This window comes from Zeugodacus cucurbitae, chromosome 5 (genome assembly GCF_028554725.1).
Source record: "Zeugodacus cucurbitae isolate PBARC_wt_2022May chromosome 5, idZeuCucr1.2, whole genome shotgun sequence".
In the NCBI taxonomy this organism is placed as follows: domain Eukaryota; kingdom Metazoa; phylum Arthropoda; class Insecta; order Diptera; family Tephritidae; genus Zeugodacus; species Zeugodacus cucurbitae.
Window position 1 is genome coordinate 67,831,913 of NC_071670.1, and position 21,038 is coordinate 67,852,950.

The 21,038-nt window shown below is 35.0% G+C and overlaps 2 protein-coding genes and 1 long non-coding RNA gene across 4 annotated transcripts in view; 1 reads left to right on the top strand and 2 right to left on the bottom strand.

Annotated features, from left to right (window-relative positions):
• LOC105211815 (protein singed) overlaps positions 1-18,526 on the bottom strand; it is a 45,794-nt gene extending 27,268 nt beyond the window's left edge. The window contains exons 1-2 of one of the 2 annotated variants that reach the window (XM_011183460.3): positions 18,389-18,526; positions 17,459-17,698 (exon numbers count right to left, since the gene is read on the bottom strand). The gene's annotated coding sequence lies outside the window, so the exon portion shown is untranslated. The remainder of the gene's footprint in view (positions 1-17,458; positions 17,699-18,388) is intronic. The other variant, XM_054230703.1, reaches the window with a different exon arrangement.
• Positions 18,527-18,605: 79 nt separating this feature from the next.
• Positions 18,606-19,309, top strand: LOC114803948 (uncharacterized). Its single transcript, XR_003752267.2, has 3 exons — positions 18,606-18,746; positions 18,872-18,940; positions 18,995-19,309. It is a non-coding gene; the product is annotated as an uncharacterized LOC114803948 (long non-coding RNA).
• LOC105211855 (kelch-like protein 20) lies at positions 18,813-20,941 on the bottom strand. The gene is made up of 6 exons (XM_029039930.2): positions 20,784-20,941; positions 19,987-20,313; positions 19,569-19,873; positions 19,303-19,513; positions 19,142-19,243; positions 18,813-19,082 (listed from the first exon to the last, which is right to left on the bottom strand). Exons 1-6 carry the CDS (start codon positions 20,847-20,849, stop codon positions 18,828-18,830), a joined length of 1,266 nt encoding a protein of 421 aa, XP_028895763.1. The 5' UTR covers positions 20,850-20,941; the 3' UTR covers positions 18,813-18,827.
• Between the last annotated feature and the right edge of the window lie 97 nt (positions 20,942-21,038).

Consider the following 21,038-nt stretch of genomic DNA (forward strand, 5'->3'; position numbering starts at 1 on the left):
CAATTACTAGTCGATGATAGAATTAATCTTAGGAGTATATGTTAATAAACAAATAAATAGATCATTCCAAAAATAAATATCTAATTATATCACAACTCAGTTGATATATCGTTTACTTTAAACGATCAATAGCCTTATCTTATTTCCAATAATAAATAGAAGCTTTTCAGGTATACAACAAAACGCTGAAAGAGCCCAACGCCATCCCAACAAGTAAGGAAAGGCTAAGTTCGGGTGCAACCGTACATTTTATACTCTCGCAATTTATTGATATCGTTTTATAAAGATAACACATAATTTGACCCATATATTCGGCATAAAGTTTAATAGAATAACGAAAATCGTCATATATAGTATATGAGGGCTGAACCGATTGCACTCATTTTCACCAGCAAGGTACACTATATCCAAGATGGTATGACTATATATAGGAGATGTTATGACCCGATTTTAATAATTTTTGAAACAGAGACACACTATTAGAAAAAACAAATTTCCTCTGAATTACATTCAATTATCTGAGAGATTTAACCATATTTTCGGTTCAAATTTACCCTTAGGCGCTGAGTTCAACATGTTCGATATCTGGGGCCTTGAAAAATTATAGTTCGTTTTCGACCATTTTTTCACAAGTGAAGCCAGAGATGATATGCAGTATTTGTGTAAAGTTTTATTCCGCTATCTTCATTGGTTCCATATTATATATTATAAAGTGAAGGAATCAGATGGAATTCAAAATTGAGTTATATGGAATGTAGTCGTGGTTGTGAACCAATTTCATCCATTTTCTACAGAAAATATTATATACCGAATTATATACCGAGAAAATCTTTCATTCGAATCGGTTGAGTAGTTCCTGAGATATGGTTTTTGACCCATAAGTGGGCGACGTCACGCCCATTTTCCATTTTGTAAAAAAATCTGAGTGCAGCTTCCTTCTGCTATTATTTTTGTGAAATTTAGTGTTTCGGACGTTTTTCGTTAGAGAGTTAACCCACTTTTACTAATTTTCAACCTAACCTTTGTATGGCAGATGGGCGTGGTTATTATCCGATTTCAACTATTTTCATGGTATGTGGTGGAAACTGCAGAAAGTTCGATTTCTATAGCTTTACTAGTTTGCAAGATATATACAAAAAACCGATTTGGGAGCGGCGTCAAGCACACTTCCCCAAAAAAAAATTACATCCAAATATGCCCCTTCCTAGTGCGATCCTTTAAACCTTTATTTTATAACTTTATTTATGGCTTAATTATAATACTTTATAGGTTTTTGGTTTTCGTCATTTTGTGGGCGTGACAATGGTCCGATTTCGCCCATTTTCAATACCAAGGAATACGTGTTCCAAGTTTCGTTAAGATATCTAAATTTTTACTCAAGTTATCCGTTGCACGGACAGACGGACGGACGGACAGACGGACGGACGGACAGACAGACATCCGGATTTCAACTCATCTCGTCATCCGGATTTCAACTCATCTCGTCATCCTGATCATATATATGTGAACAAAACTATAATACTCTCTTAGCAATTTTTGTTGCGAGAGTATAAAAATCGAGTTTGAGAAGTGTTTCGACAATTGGAAGAAGCGCTGACATAGGTGTATAATATCGAATGGAGATTTCATTTCTTGTGTTAAACAACTTGTCAAGCACATTTCATGTTTCACCACAAATCGCCTACAACTTCTTGCTTGCAACTTTGAAAATCAATCGCTAACTGCTCAATCGAAATGAGGCGCTCTCAAAAGGTTATGCATTAAATTCATGTCGCAGAGAAAATTCCATATTTCATATGTGCAACCTTTCTTCATACACCACAATTAGAGCCAATCACTTGGCAACAAACTCCGCCTAACTGTATCTTGGAATAATTGTAGACCTGATACGCTTTGACTTTGATACGCACACATACACAACAAGCATTTCTGTTTGTGTTTGCGGTGCAATGTCTGTCTATATCTGTTTATCTATTGCATCTACTAAGTGTTGCACACGAAAAGCTGCAGGCGTTGTTGCATGCATTTGTTGTTGTTGTGCGTGTTTATATGAAGATATATGATTTTCAATCAGTGTTGCCGCCAACTGCACGTTTTCTTTAACTTCGCGCTTGTTGCATTCGTTGTTTTGAGACAGTTAAAAAATATAAAAAATAACTACAACAACAACAACAACAATAGCAACATCAAAAAATATGATACAATAACAACAACGGCAATGCAGAAAAGCCAGCTAGCCGAACAGCCGAACAGCCTAGTCAGTCAGAAGCCAACAGCATCGCTAAGCAACAACAACACTAACTGTTAGTGAGCGCATTGGTGCTGTGAATGATGAAAGTACGAGTTCGTCAAGTTGGAGAAAAATACTTTCTTTTCATCATTAATGCGTGCACCGCGCACCAAACTAACCGAGCAGCAATGGTAAAAAGGCCGCTAACGGCACAGTGCACACACACACACACACAAACATCGATGTGTGCTTGTGGCCTGGCCTGTTAAAGCAGCTAAAAAGAAGACAACTTGCCACAGTGGCATGCAACAAGCAGCAGCAGCAGCAGCAAGCCGCCAACTGGCAATGAGATCAAATAAATCCAGCCAGTTGCAGCCACTGATGTTGTTGTTGTTGCTATTGCCGCCAAGCCAGCGTCATTGGGAACCGTTGTATTGTGCTGGAAAAATCATATTTGTCAATTCAAAGGTGAGTGAGTTGCTTGGCTCAGCTGGATGCCACGGTCTAGTCGCGTCAAAGAAACTGGTAAATATAACGGTAGAGACGACTCCACACACATACACACACACATAAACACACATATGATTTGAAGCTTGTATTTACTCGCTGCTGTGTCGTGTGCCAAACTGGCATCGGTAAGTAAGTGTGTAATTAAAAAAGAGCAGTCAGTCAGCCTACTCAACAATAACAACAACAACAACAATCATAAAAACAACAATATTATAGTCTTCAAACTCGTCAAACCAACACACTCAGTCATTCTACCAGTTAGTGGCAGCTTTAAACAGCACTCAGTCAGTCAGTAGTGTGTATTATTTATTAGCTTTTGTGTTGTTTTTGTTTTTTTTTTTTTTTGTAGACGCTTGCAGCTCGGCAGCTTATCACTTCTTCAAATGCCATTACACATGTCAAACGGCTTTGATAATTTGCATTGACACCGCGCCAAAGCAAGGTCGCATCATCACCTGCAACACTAGCGCGCAAATACACAGACCCTCTCATACTTACACATATGTACAATTCTACGGCGTCTACTAGCCCATCTGCCATTGAATTGTTTCACATCAAACGATCTCAGTTGGATAACAAGGCGCATCTGCATCTGCTGCCGTCGACAGTTAATTGTGTTGGCAGCCCACGCCAATTGCCGCGCGTACGCTCCTTTATGCCGTTGTGCGGCTATGCGCATGCGCGCAATCGCTAATGCGCATACACTTGTTCGTTCGTTCGTTCGCATGCTCGCATTTTAGCGTGAATTATGCGCGTTTTTGCACAAATTGTGCGACTTTTCATTATGTCTGTCTGTCTGCATTTTAATTACAGTTATTTGACTCACTGATTTGTGTGTAACCGGCTTTGATGTTTATGCGAAAAATTGTTGTTTTCTTTTTAAGTTTTTCAATAATTTTTCCTTCAATATAAACTCGATTGGTCGTCTTCTTAGAAAATGTAAAAATTATTTTTTGTGTTAAATAAATTGCATTAAATCTTAAGGGGTTAGGGGTAGTCAGAGACACGAAAAAATGAGAATTTTCAGTAATTTTTTTTGCTATTAAATCATGTTATTTTACAAAAGTAATAATATGGCATTATTATAAAATGCTTTGACTTAAAGTCACGAAAATTGAAAAAAAAATTCCAAAGTTATAGCTGTCTGTGTTGACCCAGATATTTTATAAATAGATAATCCTGGACCTGATCTGAAGCTTTTTTTTTCAAAAATTAACAAAATGGCGGCCTCAGGAATTTTTTTTTAGATTTTCGGGAAAAAATCAACAGTTAATTGGTCTTAAAAAATCGAAATTTAAAAAAAAAATCCTTCAGATCAGGCCTGAGTTTATTATGTATTCTAAAAGCTGTATGAATTTCATTAAAATCTACTGAGCTGTTATCGAGTTACAGTTGTGACCAGTTCAAAAAACATAGTTTTGAGATAAACGCATTTAAAATTTGACACTAGTGTGTTGGAGTGCCTGAGCGTTCTTTGTTATTTGTCGAATGACTCGAAAAGTAATTATCGGATCAACTTCAAATTTTCAGAGAATATTTTTAAGATTTTACTCTTAACGAAAATACAAAAAAAATGATTTTTTGAAAATCCTGGCTACCTCTAACCCCTTAAGTGGTCTTGGCAGAATTTTTTACTGTCTATGTCTTTAATTTAATAAATAAATTTAATTAAATATCAGCATATTCGTTTTATACTAGTTGCTTGGTTCGCAGGTTTGGCGAAAACAACCAGAATTCGTTAAGATACACATTACTTTTTAGCATTCAACATTATTATTATCATTGTAGATGCTTAGTTGACACACTGATGCATTTAGTTTTTAACAATTAAACTGGTACAATACCAATTCATTTAAATGTCGACAGACTAATAAACAGCAAGCGCTTAAAATCTTAATAAGCGGCTTACTTACCGCCATATGGTCACACAAAAAATGTGTAGGCGGCAAGAAAGCGTCGTATAATTATAAAAATGTATCATAAGTTAAATTATCGCTTTGGAACTCAACTGGCTGTCTTAATAGTTGACATTGAATGAGCTACTACTTGATTTACATATGTAGGTCATCTTCGGTCGAGGGCAAATCACAATTTGTAGTACAATGATTTATCCTCTCGTGTTATACGCGGTGTGTTCAAAAAATAACGGAAATTTTCGTATTTGTTCATTCGTCTACATGAATGTTGTCGCCTTCAAGATAATCCCCGATCGATATTATGCCAGTGGATCTTCCAATCGTAGTAACACTACTCAAACCCGGGGTATATATTTATATCAAATACTTTCGGGCCTAATAATATACTTGAAGTATGATCGCAGCTCTCCAATAACCTATTGGGACTATGAACACTCTTGATATTTCTTTCAGTTCCTAAAACTGTTTGTATGTTCGATGACTAATCTCAAATTTAATATATTAAATTTCACTCCAAATTCAAAGCTCTTCAACTTTTCCTCAAGCAATTTACACACAATTTGTCAGCTGATCAACATATAATTTGCTCGCCGCGCTCTCAATTAAATTTGCGGTTATGTGAAATTTATACAAATTCAATTTCGGCAACAATCAAGTGAATTCGGCGACATTCGCGAACGCAGCTCTCTAACTCTTTTAGAAAGGTCGCTGCTACCACAGCGAGTATAACCGAGATTACAAATACATATCTACAAGTATTAATGGTTATCATCAAAAGCTTCGTCACAAAAGAAATGTGCACGAGCAGATAAATACAACAATAATTATAATCAATAGACCGTTAAAAGTGGTGGCGTGAAATTTTGACTTTTGTATTGATTACACTTGTGAATAATGAATAAATAACAACACGAGCAAAAGGCGCTTGTCATTCAAATTCCCACGTTCAACCAGCAATATTGATGAAGAAATATTCTTGGAGGGAATTTTTATTGTTGTTGTTTTCTAATTTCTTTTTATTGTCGTTGTTTTTTTCTCATTATTATTTTTTTTTTTTTGATAGACGGAAGACAGTATTTGGTTGCCATAAGCGCTGGAGTAATCAGCTGAGCGTAGGTTCAAAGTTATTTAGATACATTCAGAGTATCGGAGAGGGCTCGGAGACAGTGCAGAAGCACAATTGAAAGTCCATTCTAAATAAATAAGAAATTCAATTATGCAGAAGAATCACCAACAATAGTTGGCGCGCAGTGATGGATGCTTGCAAGTGGTTCAAGCTGATCAACGCCAAGGCGGTAGATCGCGCATCAATTGGAGGCTAAAGTGCGCGCTTTGCTTATGTGTCTCTGTGTACTTGTATGCTTGCATAAATAAGTGAACATATATGGAGAAATATGCAAAAACAAACGGCACATAAATACAGTCGATGGCATATTCATGCGTGTGTGTGTGTGTTTGTGTGTCGAGCACCAATTAAGCACTTTGTTTATAATTCAAGCGTCCAGCGTTTCAATAAGCGTTTTGATTGCTCGCAAGTATGCTTAATGCTTTAATTGCTGCGTATGGTGGCATGCCACACGTTTATGCGGTGCCGTTTTTCCATGCAATTTACACCCAAGTGGCCGCAAGACTCCCGAGGCGACTTAGACAAATTCAATTATATTATATACAAATATACAAGTGTTTAAATGTATATAAGAATACCGTAATGTAATGTAAGGATGTTCAAGCGTGACAATAAGGTCAAAATAAATGCAAACGGCACGATTTACATTCACCTGGCAGGCCACTTTTTAACGGTATACAATAAATATAAAAATATATATATAAATATAAAGGTGTGTGTGTGTGAGAGCGTTGAGAGCGTGAATAAATATATTTATCAGCCATTTGCAAATCACAGTTATCATTTATTGCATTTTTTGCACGATGGTGCGCCTGAAAGCTGTGCGCACTCCTAGCTGTCTCGTGAGCTATTTTTCATAATAACCAACACATTTTAACCAACGAAATATGCAACTCGACGGCCAATAAAAGCGTATCCGATTGTACATGCACACAGCTGTAGCAACAAACATTTACCGTAAATACACACTTTGGTTCGTAAAACTTCTCGTACGACCAGCGGGGATTTATGGCCTAAAATAAAACGTTAATTTATATGTTGCTGAGATTGCCGTTAATATGTATTAAATATATATAATTTTCTATACGTAAATATTTAATGGTGATGTCTAAGGTGACAAATAATTATATAGGTGTAAAAAGTGATAGATTTTGGATCTAATTTTTCGTAAATTTTAGATATTTTTTATCGATTTTGGATCTAATTTTTCACACATTTTTCACATATTGTATTCGAGGTATGTTAAAAAAAAATAACGGATTTTCGTTAAAAAAAAGTTTATTCGTCAACATTAATGTCGCCGACTTTAAAATAAAAATTCCTATTCGCGCTTCTTTTGATCGAAATACTTCTCAAACTCGATTTCTGGAATAGTCTTTGGCTTTTTCAATCTATATTTTGTACAGTTTCTTTGAGACTGAGAACCTCTCCCAAGTGGGCTACATATTTAAAGTGAATCAACAAAATCGAAATTTGATTCTCAAAAATCTTGACCATGCCTTGAACCATTTCATAAATAATGAGAAAGTCATTACGTAAAGGGTATAAAAATTCAAGTAAACTGAATAACACCACTTTACTCTCTACACTGAATTGTCCACCCCATTACATTGTTTGTGGCCACTCCGTCGACCTCCAAAACACAATTGGAAATGCATTTCACCAGCGGCGAACTATTAAACTGAAAAGTAATATAACAGCGTGACTGCGCTAGGATGGCCTGCAACAAAATGCGGCAAATAGTAGGTTAGGCAAAACTAAAGGAGCTTGCCATTTAAGCGTAACCAATAATTCCAATAGGAGTCAATTTCACTTCACTTTAAGCTGTAAAAGCTAGTAGTTAGGTGTGTCGCAGTGGAGAAAGCGATTTACTATTGTCTATTGTTTTTAGAAAGGTCAAGGGGTATTATATCCAGATTTATGTTAATCTATTGCCATTGTGGTATACTTCGGATCGAAAGGCTAGAAGGTTATCATTAATCGTTGGCATTTTTAGCAAACATTTTTTATTTGTAATAATAAACGTATGATTTTTTTTTAAGAAATCCAAATCTGTTAGCTGAATATTATATTAAAAAAGATTGGTAATTTTGCTTTCAAGTTCGCCACAGTCACCACGAAATGTATGTAAACAAAGCAAAAATAATGAATACGAAATCATAAAACTATTGAAAAGTTGTTTAAAGGGTAAAAAACATTAAAAATTAATAAAATTTTAATCGTTTCTTTCACAAAAAAAAAAAACATACGGAATCTCGAAACACTAATCCCGAGATTTCGGGATTCCGGAAGATTTTAGTTATTTAATGTTGAAAACCAAATAAAACACACATATGTGCGAGGATAATAATACATTTTAAACAAAAAACATTCGGGATCCCGAAATCTTTTAGTTATTTATTGTTGAAATTCCGAATACAACATATGTATGTACATATGTAGATATGAATGTTTGGAATTTATATTATGTATTTCAAAATTCCATTTTATTACGATAAGTAAACCGCTGCATTCTTTCTACGTTAATGACTCATACCTCGCCCACGATAATTCACGCTTAAATGTGTTTCCTTCAACTCATAAAAACCACATCTGCATGCATTTTGTAAATGTAAGATTAGGTTTTCCACACTCAGCGCGCTGCATCCATCCACACAATGCCTAATGGTTAACCCCACTCTCCTTATCGGCCTTAGAAAAATATACTTAGAAGATTTTTTCTGCTTAAAACTTTCATTTTCAGCATAAATCGCTGATTTCACTCTAAAGCTGTTGATGGTCGGTCTTACAGGCGCCACCACACCCTTCCTCTTCCTGCGTCTGCAGCCGCATAAAACATATCGTTCGCACTTTGTTTTTGTTATTTATCGACGCTTTTATCACAAGAGTCTAGTGTAGCTTCACGCAAACAGGAAAGTAGTAAATTTAAATATTCCCATTTTATTTCAAACTCATTTCATTTTACAACTTTATAGAATTCTTCTGTGTGAGCACTTGTATGCCTAGCCATTGGCCTCCATTGGCCTGCATTTGTCTATGTGTGTTTGTTTGTTTGTATGGTTGCAGTGCCAAGTGCAGGGTCTGATATGGCATTCCACGGTTGCGGTCGCGCCGCCAGTTGTTGCGACGCATAGCAAATGTAAGTGTGGTATATTTTTAAACTCAAGATATGCACAATCCGGTTGCCGGCTATTAACCCCTTCATATACAACACATATGTACATATATGTGTATATATATGTATATATGTATGTATGTGCATATGCTAAGGATAAGCGTTGTTTATGGTTCGTCATTTTTCATTTTTCGAATATAAATATTGTCTTGCAGTGCATATATTTTATCGAGTGCATAATTATGGATATTTATACTTAACAGTTTCTTGGATTAATCGTAAGTGTTAAGATTTTGCTGTTGCTATCAGCACTATCCACTCTCAGGCTAATTGAATTTTTTGCAAATTTATTCATTGGTAGTGAAAGTTGTTATGTGTGTGTTTTTCATTAAATACATATGTATGTATGTATGTATTGTAATAAAAATTCAATTTTTATATAATTCATTATATGAAATTAGCTTTTCAGTATAAACATTTTAGCGGTTTTTTAACACTTGTATGACTTCCAGCTGATGATGAATGCGGTTTTAAGTCAAATGTACAAATGTATCTACATATATACATATACAGAGGTAATCAAAATTAAACATCGGAAGTTTTTTACAAGTTTCACACAAAAAGTTTTAGCTTGTTGTTGCTGTTGTCGCAGGGTAACAAAATGCTATGTTGTTGTAAACCTTGATCTATTCCCGAGCGAATGAAGTCGGTTTGGCTAGAATAGCTAGAAATATGGCGGAGAAATAAGCAAATGAACTGAAGACTCGGAGTAGTCAAAAGTATTTGCACACAACATGAACTATATTATCATGTCATTCATAGTTGGTTACATTACCAATGGCTTCATCTTGAGTTCATTGATTCACAATTGTGCGCTAAGTTAACAGTTAATTTAGACCAAATGTCGGTAATTTCGGCGTTTTCGGTTATTATATCAATTGTCCTCTGATATGTAACGAAAGACCAAACATCTTGACTAAAGTTTTGGTCAGGGCTGTGCGGAGGTCAACTTGATTTGCTTCATTTAAAACTTTTGTAGGTAAAGATCCTTGATGAAATGGAGCATTGTCCTGTTGTAAAATGTAGTAAATAGTTGGAAAATTCCGACTAACCACTACAATGGCATGTCCATGTGAATTCTGATATATCCGGATGATTTAGGGTCCCTAAATTAGTACCAAATCTCCAAAACAGAAGTAAGGAAAATTTTCCCAAAAAATCATAATGTCACTCCCGACTCTATTTAGGGTCTAAACTGCATTATTCTTCTTCTCACAAGGTAAATGCATAAAGCGTTTACTAAAGAAACCCTGGAACTAAAATTCAGCCTTATCTGCCCACGACAGGCTTTAGGATGTATTTTAAGGCAAATGAGAGGCATATCGCTTTTTTGGTTTCGGAAGTGGTCCAACGTAGGTATTTATGTTACTATTTTTAGATGTGCTTAACAGTGTAGCATCATTGACTGTTCATGCAATATGCTGATTCGATGCTGCTGCAATATTAACAGAACTAATTGTGGGATTTTTTATGACAGTTCCCGCTAATCTTCTGCATTCTCTTTGAGTTATCACAGGTATATTTCGCGTCCTTTTTTTTAATAACATTATAAACAGTATTCCATCAAATTCTATAAATTTTAACTAACTCCGAAGCCGAAACCCGAGTCTTAAACTTAGTAATAGTCTCCAATCTATTTATAATCGATTTCCTTTGTTTTCGACATTTTATTTAGCAATTTTTATATTTTACGGCTGAGTTAGGTTGTTATGAATGCAATAGAATCCAATTACTATTCTGGCTTAAGTCAAATCAAAGGATAAAGGCTAAATCGGCGTATGTAAATACTTTTGACTACTGTGAGTCTTCAGCTCATTTGCTGCGACAACAACAACAAGTGAAAGCTTTTTGTGTTAAACTTGTAAAAAACAACCTCTGTATATGTATGTGAGTTATTATTTATCATCTTATACATATATATTTAATATTTGTTGTTGTTTATTTTATGCATCGAAAATATTGCATTTCTTATAAACATTTTTAAATTCATATTTGACAGACTTCCATTAAGTTGAAAATGTAACATCACAGCCATGTATTTGATATATCTTACTGCTTACCTAAAGTTGGTAACCCTGTATAAAAGAAAAATTATTAAAATTCCTTCATAAATCGAATTATTAATTAAAAACGTTGGTTCAAAAAATTACGGGATTTAAAAATTTCCAACTTCGTTGCCTTTTCGTGAGTCCTTGGGTAAAAACAATACTGTAATGATGCCCCAGCCCCCATATTAGCCAAACATAGCTCCGTGTGACTTTTTCCTTTTTCCAAAAATAAAGAGAACCTTAAAGTGCCGTCGTTTAACAAGCATACGAGAAATTACTGAAAGGGCCAAAGGCTCTACCAAAAATCGAGTTTGAGTAGTGTTTCGACGATTAGAAGAATCGCTGGCATAAGTACATAGTATCGAATGAGAACTATATTAAAGGCGACAACATTAATGTTGACGAATTAATATATTTTTTTATTAAAATTCCCGTTATTGTTGGAGCACACCTCGTACAATACGTAATCACATTGCAATATGCAGCAACACCTCAATATTATTGATTTTCAATTAGAGCAGGAGCAAATAGCCGAATATGCACAAATAAATAATAAAGTCAGGGTGTGTTTCCCACAACAAAATCAGGACAAATGAAGCAAAGGCGAAGTTAAGTAAATATGTTTGTATGTATGTACCCACACACACACATACAGTCCTCTGCAGTAGCGGAAAGTGCAAACACGAAGAAATTAGGGAAAGCAACGCGTGCATGCAACCAAATCGCAGAACACAACGCACGCCCTCAACTAAAATGCTACCTACAGTAGCAACAAAAACAATAAGAACAAAATAAACGAATGATGTATACGACGCCAGAGTCACAGAAACTCATAAATACTTGAAAAATGAAAACTGAATTATGACTCAGGAACGACATCGACACCAAGCCAATCAAGCTGCAGGATCAAGCGACCGAATGACTAAGCGTACGGTCAGTCACACAGGAACGACACTCGGCTCTGCCATTAACAAATACAATATGTGCCATAAATAAGACGCGGCAGCAGACCGGCTTAGCCAAATGAGTGACACATGCGAGACACACGTTACAATTGTGGGGGACGAAAACTAAATGTAAATGACAAAAGCAAAAAATATATATAATATTTTACGCTAATACATACATATGTACACTGCAAATTAAAGTGGAAAAACGCGCAGAAAATGGCGAAGCAGTAAATGCAACTACTGTGCCGTGCTATGTTATGCTTTGTCGTTGCAATTGAGCTGAATGGCAAATTGTTGGACGAAAACAACATACACATGTGTATGTAGCAGCAGCCGGTAACCTGGCAACCAGTGAGCAGACGTTGACAACCGGCTGTCACGGGCCCTTCAGACGCAGGCGCATTAAAACGCAACGAAACACACGCACAAGGGTACACGATACGGGGGCAGAAAGCCGAGACGTGCAACGGCACACCATTCACAGTCAACCGCATGGCGTTTGGTAAAAGGACAACATACTGGGCGCCCAGCATGCACAACAGAATCGAATTCGAAGTCAACATTTCAGACGCAATGCAACGAAACTCCGCGAAACGCGAAACGAAACACAAAGCAGCAAACCGAAAAACCAATAAACAGCGTCGCAAGGAACAAATGAAGCTGCAAATAAATGCTGGCGCACACTCATTACTGTTGTTGTAAGAAACAAAATACAAGATGTTGGATACATATCTGCAACACATACACATGCACATTGATACATTCATATATGTACATACATAAAAGTACAAGTCAAATCAGAAGCAGCACATGGAGTCTGCCTCCCATTGCTGGACGACAGTCAGAACTGGATGGCAAGCAGCGAAATTGATATACACGGAGCGTCTAGAAAAATGAGAAAAAAACACATGCGGCGTATTGAGTGGGGAAAACACGAAGTTGGAGGTCAAACAAAGGGTGGCAAATGTTGATGACATGCATTTGTCGGCAGACGAAGACGCCACAGCGTTGGTGCTCTGGAGCGCTGGTGTTGTAACATAGCAATTTCAAGGGCAATCACACATTTTCCTACATACACAAGTGTTAATATTTACTGATACACTCCAGTGTATGTGTGTTGATTGAAGATTAATATGCGTGCAGTCGTTGAATGTTGACAAATCTGCATGTTGGCTAATCCTTTGCCATCAATTGGCTAAGATGTGATGATGAATGTGATTGGGGAAACAATAAAACGTGATGGAAATGCATGCGTGATTTTTGATTTAAGAGTTGAATATTTTCTGAATTATTTTATATTAAATTTTAAACAATAAATTTCATAATTTTTAAATACAAATAAACATTTCTGACAACTCTTAATATAAAAAAAATAAAATGTCGTTGGCAACGCGTGCACTGCTAATTGACATTTTCTTACTTCAGTTAATGGAGCCAGATTTCACGCACAATTTCATAACAAAAAAATACCAATATTCCAAATCAAAGATTTTCTTGTGCTTAAACTGAATTAAGAACTAGAATACAAATTAAATCAAATTAATTTAAAGCAATAAGCAACAGTTAAGGACCCTCTTAAGCAGTGCATTGAACTCACAACGCGCGCTGCACTGCACTCGCTGATTGGAACCAATGATCTCTACTGCAAGAATATTTTTAAATGCGTGTGCGTGTATATAAAATAAGAATACTTAAAACTCGCTGAAAACGCATAAATATCGAAGCACACACGACTGACTTGCCTGAGAATGACTTGGCGGCGATGACTAGCGTTTACCTGACGGGCGCCCACAGCGCAGCACTTCCGGCAAAATAAAACGGAAGCAAATAATATTGAATGAAATAAAATAAAATGAAATCAAGTAAAAGAAGGTAGTCGTCAAGTCAGTCTACCGCGGCGTTGGCATGATGACGCGTCGGCGTGATGACTCTTGATATTATTCGGTAGTGAGCAATTAGAGTCGTAAAATTGAAACGACGCAAGTAACACTTCGAAGTACTAAATTTTATTGGAATTTATGTGCTTGTGAAAAGCGTGAAGCAGCGATCACAATGCATTTGCCATCAATAAATTAACTTACTTGCAGCCTAAAGGTAACGTGCCAAGAATTGGTAAGTATTATGTGAGTTTGAAAAGGTTATGGGAGTGTAGAAAACAGCTGGCGTGCCGTATGTGTGGGGAAAGTCCTTATCGGCAAATGTAAATTTCCCACAACAAAAATAAATATTTTTCCGCTTAGAAAATGTTTTTCCATTCGCAAATATATTGTTAGGGATTTCATTCAGACAAATTATTGCCAAAAGAAAAACACAAACATATGGGTGCAGGATTTGCAAACTGATTTATGTAACTATGAGAGCATATAAGGTCTCCCAGTAGGAAAAAGTTCATTAAATTTAAAATGATTATCAGGGAGATCGAATAATATTGTTTACAGTCAATTTATATTAAGAGTTCAATATTTCAAATTATCAAATTTTAGTACAATATTAGTCAACGTAATTTTTTTTATATTTTTAGCGTTGGGTCTTCATTGAAAGCTATGAAGAATATTTGTAATAATCCAATAAAATTATATCGAATTAAATACAATAAATAAAAAAAAAATAAAACAAAAAAAAATAAATAAAATAAATGAAAAAATTAAAGTTTGGTGTCCAAATGAAAGAGAACAACTTTAGAAAATAATAAAAAAAATAGTTATAAAAACCCTGACAGTTTCTTGTGATAAAATTCCTTTCGGTACACTCACTCTATAGTCAAATATATTTAACTGAGCGCATATGTCTGTGTTTGCGCGAAATTCGACCATATGCCGGTAAACAAGGGTCGATTTTTGCTTATCTCCGCTTTGTTATTTTCCCCCATATTTGATTAGGGGTGGAATTTTATCACTTGCCAAAAATACTTGTGCGTAATGTCAATTGCTTTATCTCAATGAAAATTCTGTATTTTATTTTAATGCACTTTCGTGGGTGTTGTTATAATAGTAGTAAAGTAAATGTGGCAGTTCGAAACACAAATGTGTGCAATCGTTACATTTTCATGCGATTTATTTTCTGTTAATTTTTCCTGATTGGAACACAAACACATTCATCAAATCACTTTTCTAACAATCTATTGGCATACAAACTATTGTGTGCGACTGTTTTGTTTTTATTTTTCTTTTTCATTTGCACTTTTCTTTATATCCAACAAACAAAAGCGGTCTTGGAAAGTATCCACGTTTCGCAAAATCTTCTCTCTCTTCAATTATGCACCGGGGACCATATATACAAACATTTATGCAATGTACTTCATTTCATCTGCGACAGCAAGCAATGTACCTTTACGAATTTATTTTTATCCTACTTTCAGCACATCCTCCCTCGGCGCTCTCAAGTGTAGGAAATGAACCGAAACATTGGCTGTACTGAATGTATGCTGTAGCCACTCTCCGGTACATGTGGTACCAACTTGTCGACAAACAAACTTCGGGAAGCCATAAAGCACACGCCCTAAATTCACACAAAAGATCCTGTTGGTAATTGAACGTTGTGCAAAGGCACCAGCAATTTACGGAATACGGAATACATTCAATACAAAGGAACTACTTCAACAGATACATACATGAAAGCAGACAATTGCGAAGGAGGACGTACGCGGCGGAAGGGATGACGATGATGAGTCAAAAAAGCCGGTGAAGTAAAATGTCAATACACTGGCGCGTATATAACTGAGTGGTGGTGGAGTAGTACGGATTTAAAGTGGAATATTTGAAATATTTGAAATTTTTACTGCATAATAAAATAAAGTGAATTTATTTTAAAGAAAATTTGAATTTTTTTGGAAATAAATGAATAAATATGCTCATTTAAATTTTATTCCAACTTTGAGCTAGTAATCTATAAAGCAAAACTTGCTAAGAAAGCAATAAACATTAGCACATTTCAATTTATTTTTAATAAGCTTTTAGCTGTGTTTTTATCACTATTTTTACAGTTTCATAGCAAAACAGTTGATCATTAATCCAACTGAAATAATTACATATTTACGAGCACTTCTTAGCAAAAAAAAAATTATTTTTTATTTTTATTTGCCTTAAGAAATACAGCAGCGGATAATATGCCCTTAACAACTAGCTTAATCTGATTGGAAAATTAAGTTTATAGATTTAAAACAAATGAATTATACTACAACACGTTTTTCACAAAATAACTGAAAGTAGTTTAATAAATATAAGAAAAACCACAACTAATCTTCTTTATAAATTTAAGGAGTAATGAATGTGAAGAGATTTTTGCATATCGTCATACAGAACTAATGCAAAAGGAATAGTTGAAATGTCAAATTTAACTGACGTCTAATTTTATATGGAAAATATGAGCATTTCAAACACAAGTTATTATAAAATATGTGCATTTTTATATATAATTTTTTTATATATCGTAAATATGTGCATACAATTATGCATTCATGAATATATATGTGTGGCTTTCGGCCGATGCGACAGCAATTAGCGTTGTTTGTAGTAATTGTCATTGCCACTGCAATTGGAGCGTCCATGCTAACAACAAGCAACTGTGCAAAACTAATTAAAAGAAAATCAACACGCAGTAAAAACACAATATTGAAAAACATACTGCTAGAAAACAAGAAATCAGCGCAAACACAATTCAAAAGGAAAAATATACAAACAACAATAAGTTGCAAGTAAAAATTACAGGTAAACAGAATGCTGTCGGACAACTGATTGTGACGTTTTATATACACACACAGGGACACAGAGATAAAAAACAATAAAAAAATGGCAAATCAAGTTGTCACATTCCCCACATACAGACATACTCGTATATACCACACATATAGCACATAGCCGTAAATACCCTCAAGCAGCACTTTATTTGGGGCAAAGTATCTTAGAGACGTCAACTGTCAAGTAATTAGACATTAAATAGCTTTTAATAAAAAGCTGCGCAGAAAACCATACACGCACGATTTTCCCAATTGTTTTAAATTATTTCGCTTTAAGTAGACCAAGCAATAAGCTTTTCTTTAATAGAGCACTCCATGCGATAAAGGTGGCAACGCCATGTAGTTATAAACAACTTGCTTAGCAAGCAGCTAATCCACCACCAATGCCAAGGTGAGGAAGCCGGTCGAAAATGCAAGCACACAAATAAGTGCGTACACACACATACATACATACATATGTGTACATAAAAGTAGCCAAAAACAGAAAACTACAACAACGGAAAACAGACATTGAAATCAAAGAAAAGCTGTATATTGTGATGGGGAGACCTTAGTAATTAATTTTATAAACAAAAGTTGGTACAAACATATTAAATCGCAAGTCTGGGAACAATAAATTAGATTGTATGTTAATATTTTCAGTTACCAGACAAAGACTAGCGCGCACTGACTGCGTTTGTCTTTAATAAGTACTGCAGTCGCTATTTAATGGGTTTTTTTTATAAGAATAAGATTAAATATTTTAATAAAAAAATATATAAAACTTACACTTTTCAGCTTCAATTTGACAGCAAATATTTCTTTGTTTCTATCGCCTTGATTGCTTTTGAGTACTATCGCGTAAACTTTTTGAACGCCGGTGGTAGCTTTAACGCTCAAAAATATTGCACAACCACGTCTTTATTCAATTATTGTAAGTATTTTAGTTATCTTTAGCTACACTTTTGTGTATAGCTTTATTTTATTTTAATTTATTTTTTATATGAACACTGCAGTAATTAATTTGCACTAGAAGAAATTAGACAAAACACGAGAATTATAAATTATTGCTTTCTTCTTGCACCGTTTTCACGTTTTTTATCCTTCAACTATTATGTGTGTGCGCAAATGCGTAGAATTTCCACACAAAATTATTTAAAAAATCGGACGAGTGACAAAATAGTAAAAAAACTATGCACCCAATTTTATTTTTGAAAAAAAAAAAGTTTAAAACAAAAAGAGCCAATTTCAGTTAATCAAATAAATTTATCAAAACACACGTCTGATGAAAAATTTAGAATAGATTATTTTGTGTAATAATCAAAAATAAATTGCAGTCCAAATATCCTTTATGACAATTTGTTTGTTTGTGTGTGACCGCGACAAAAGCAAAAAGGGCGGTTTCGCTGCTCCTATTAACGACAAAACACCGGTAAAAGGCAGCAGCAGCAGCAGCAGCATCATTGCATACATCTGCACCTATAAGCGCATACATACAGACATGTGCACAAACAACCACACACACCCTTCTGATTGCTTCTCATTTTTTTATTTCTCAGCACACAAAGGATATTCGGCGCACTTGTCAAAATTTTCTTGCTTGTGAAGTAAACCGAAATGTGTGTTTATTAGCTTGGAAAAATCCAACGCAAACGAAATTAGTATTATTTATTTTGCTGAAAACTGATTTTGGCTCATTTTCAATTTCAAATATATTACATGGTTATTTTTTTTCTTTAACACAAGTTTGCTAGAAACCGTCTGCAATTATTAGATCTCACACAATTTTTTCCACAACTATCGCTCACAACGCGTTGCTAGCTCGAATGAATTGTTGTTTCGTCGCCGGCTCGAAAGAAACCCGCTGCCGGGCGGATTGGGCGCAGTGCTGACATCTTAGAAACATTATGCTTGCTTGTAAGCACTCGGCGCGAACATGTTTGATGCGCAAGGTTGCCATAATGTGAAGTGTAATGAAAATTTTGAAACTTTAATTTTGTGCGAAGGAGTTTGGACTTTGTAGCTGTTTGTAGAGCATTGAAAAGTAGCGAATTCAGCATACTGTTGATTAACAGTGGTATGTAAAATTTACTGTTAATTTATTTTAATTAAAAATTTAATTATATTTGAATATATTATAACATTTATTAATCAATTCTTATTTTCTAAATTTTCTATTTATATTTTTATTAATTTTGACAGAATACTGTGATTGCAGCTTATTTACTATATAATTTGGCACTTCCACACAGCTGTAGATACCATATGCAGGTAACGGTGCTCTTTCAATCCACTTATCATTAACGCTATCATACTCCTCGACAGTGTAAACATCATGTCCACCAACGGCGCATATACGCTTGTCAACTACAATGGCACTTATACCAAAACGTGCAACATTTAACGGTGAAATCTGGAAATTTTTAAGAAAATAATCAAAAAATTTTTAAACTAAAAAAATTAATTTCAAACCTTCCGCCAAGTATTTAACTGTGGATCGTAACACTCCACCGTATTCAGCATGCCTTCATTGTAACCACCAATCACATATATTAAACCATCCAATATAGCAACCTACAAGACATAACCTCAAATTTGTACAACATCAAATATTAAATTTTATTGCAACTTACACCCGGCCAACCACGCGCTCCATGCATATTACAACAACTCGACCAAGTATTTAATATTGGATCATAGCATTCAACGGAATTTAGTGGCTCACAATCTATGCTCAAACCACCGAATATATAAATTTTGTCTTGATAGACTATAGCGCCTGCGCCATATCTGTGTTTGGTCATTGAAGGCAGTAATTGCCATTGGTTTGACTGCACATCGTACCTGTGTCGAAATATTGCAAAAAATATTAATTGACTTTTTGCGGTTATGCACTTACATTTCCGCTGTATTAAAGGGATCACCGCCATCGTGTCCGCCAAAAGCGTAAATCTGTTCCCTCAACAAAACCGCGCACAAGTCATCACGTCGCTGTGACATTTGCGCCATTTCCTGCCACTCCAGCGTTTGCAAATCCAAGCGTTTAACGGTATTATTCCGTTGGAAACGACGCGAACGTCCGCCAACGAATAGCAAACAGTTATTGTGTTGGAACAAAGCATAACTGTAATCGATAAATTTAAAATCGAAACATTTCTGCCATTTCTTGTCGGACATATTGTAACGGAGGATATATTTTAACTTCTGTAATATTAGTTGGATGTTATAGTTGGTTGATATATAATTCTCTTTAACTCCTATTGGAGCATTGGGCATTTAGTATAATAAAGTAGTCAAATAAATTATATTTTACTCACCTTCACATCGTTCAAAACCATCAGCTTGCATTGCCGCTCATTTCGCGCTGTTAAACAATCGGTTATTAATCGGTTATCTGTATTGTTCGGTTCATCATTAAGCAACGGTTTTATGTATTTCGTTATGAATGCGTCGTCAAACTGACCGAGTCTGAGCGCGGGTATTAGCATAGAAAGTTGCTTTTTTCGATTTTCTTTATCATATTGGTACCAGCGCATAAGCGCTTCGAAGACATCCACTTCACAATCGATATTAAGTTCATCGGAAGTTAAAATTTGCTGTAGTATTTCCGGTGTGTAGTGAAGAAATTCCGGGCTTTGGATTAACTGTTAAAAGAGATACAATTATGCGCTTAGTAAATATGTATATGTATTGTTACTGAAATGCTTCTATAAATATAGAGGGTTGACTAGACTTTAGACTTATCATATATCTTTCAATTTAATTTTTTTATATTTGACCTTTGGTCTTCGATTTTTTTTTCATGAATATGACGATATAGAAGACATTTTTTAACATAAAAGGTGACTCTATAGCCTCAAAATTAAAAGCTTCTTAACAGAAAGGTTTAAAATAGGTTTCCACTTTCTATAAAATAACTACATAATAATATTTCTAAAAAAAATAGTTTTACAAATCGATTGCTAAAGAGTTGATAAATTGATAAAAAAATCGATTAGACGATCTTATCTAACACAATATATCTAACCAAATAACGAAGTACACTTTAGAGAAACCTTTAAAGAATCCACGCTCTTTTTCTCTCACTTCTCTCTTCTCTTATGATTATGCTTACCTGTGCAAAGTTTTTTATAGCAAAGCTAATTGATTGCTGTGTTGACAGCTCAATCGATGATGTCATATTTGGTGAGTAAACTTTTTACACACAAGTCATCACCAGGATTGTGTTTACGAATGAGACGACGGCAAGCGACTAAAGAATGTACTGAGCTAAACTATTTTATACACATAAGTGAATATTTGAAGTCATACACACATCCACACATGAATTTCACAATAAATGAAATTATAAAATTTATTACTCAAATTT

Bases quoted from the DNA above. Each gene is read 5' to 3' on its own strand.
- LOC105211855 (XM_029039930.2), bottom strand. From the start codon at position 20,849: ATGACATCATCGATTGAGCTGTCAACACAGCAATCAATTAGCTTTGCT. The intron at 19,514-19,568 runs GTAAGTGCATAA...ATTTCGACACAG, and splicing joins CCCTTTAATACAGCGGAAAT to GTACGATGTGCAGTCAAACC. The intron at 19,244-19,302 runs GTAAGTTGCAAT...TATGTCTTGTAG, and splicing joins GAGCGCGTGGTTGGCCGGGT to GTTGCTATATTGGATGGTTT.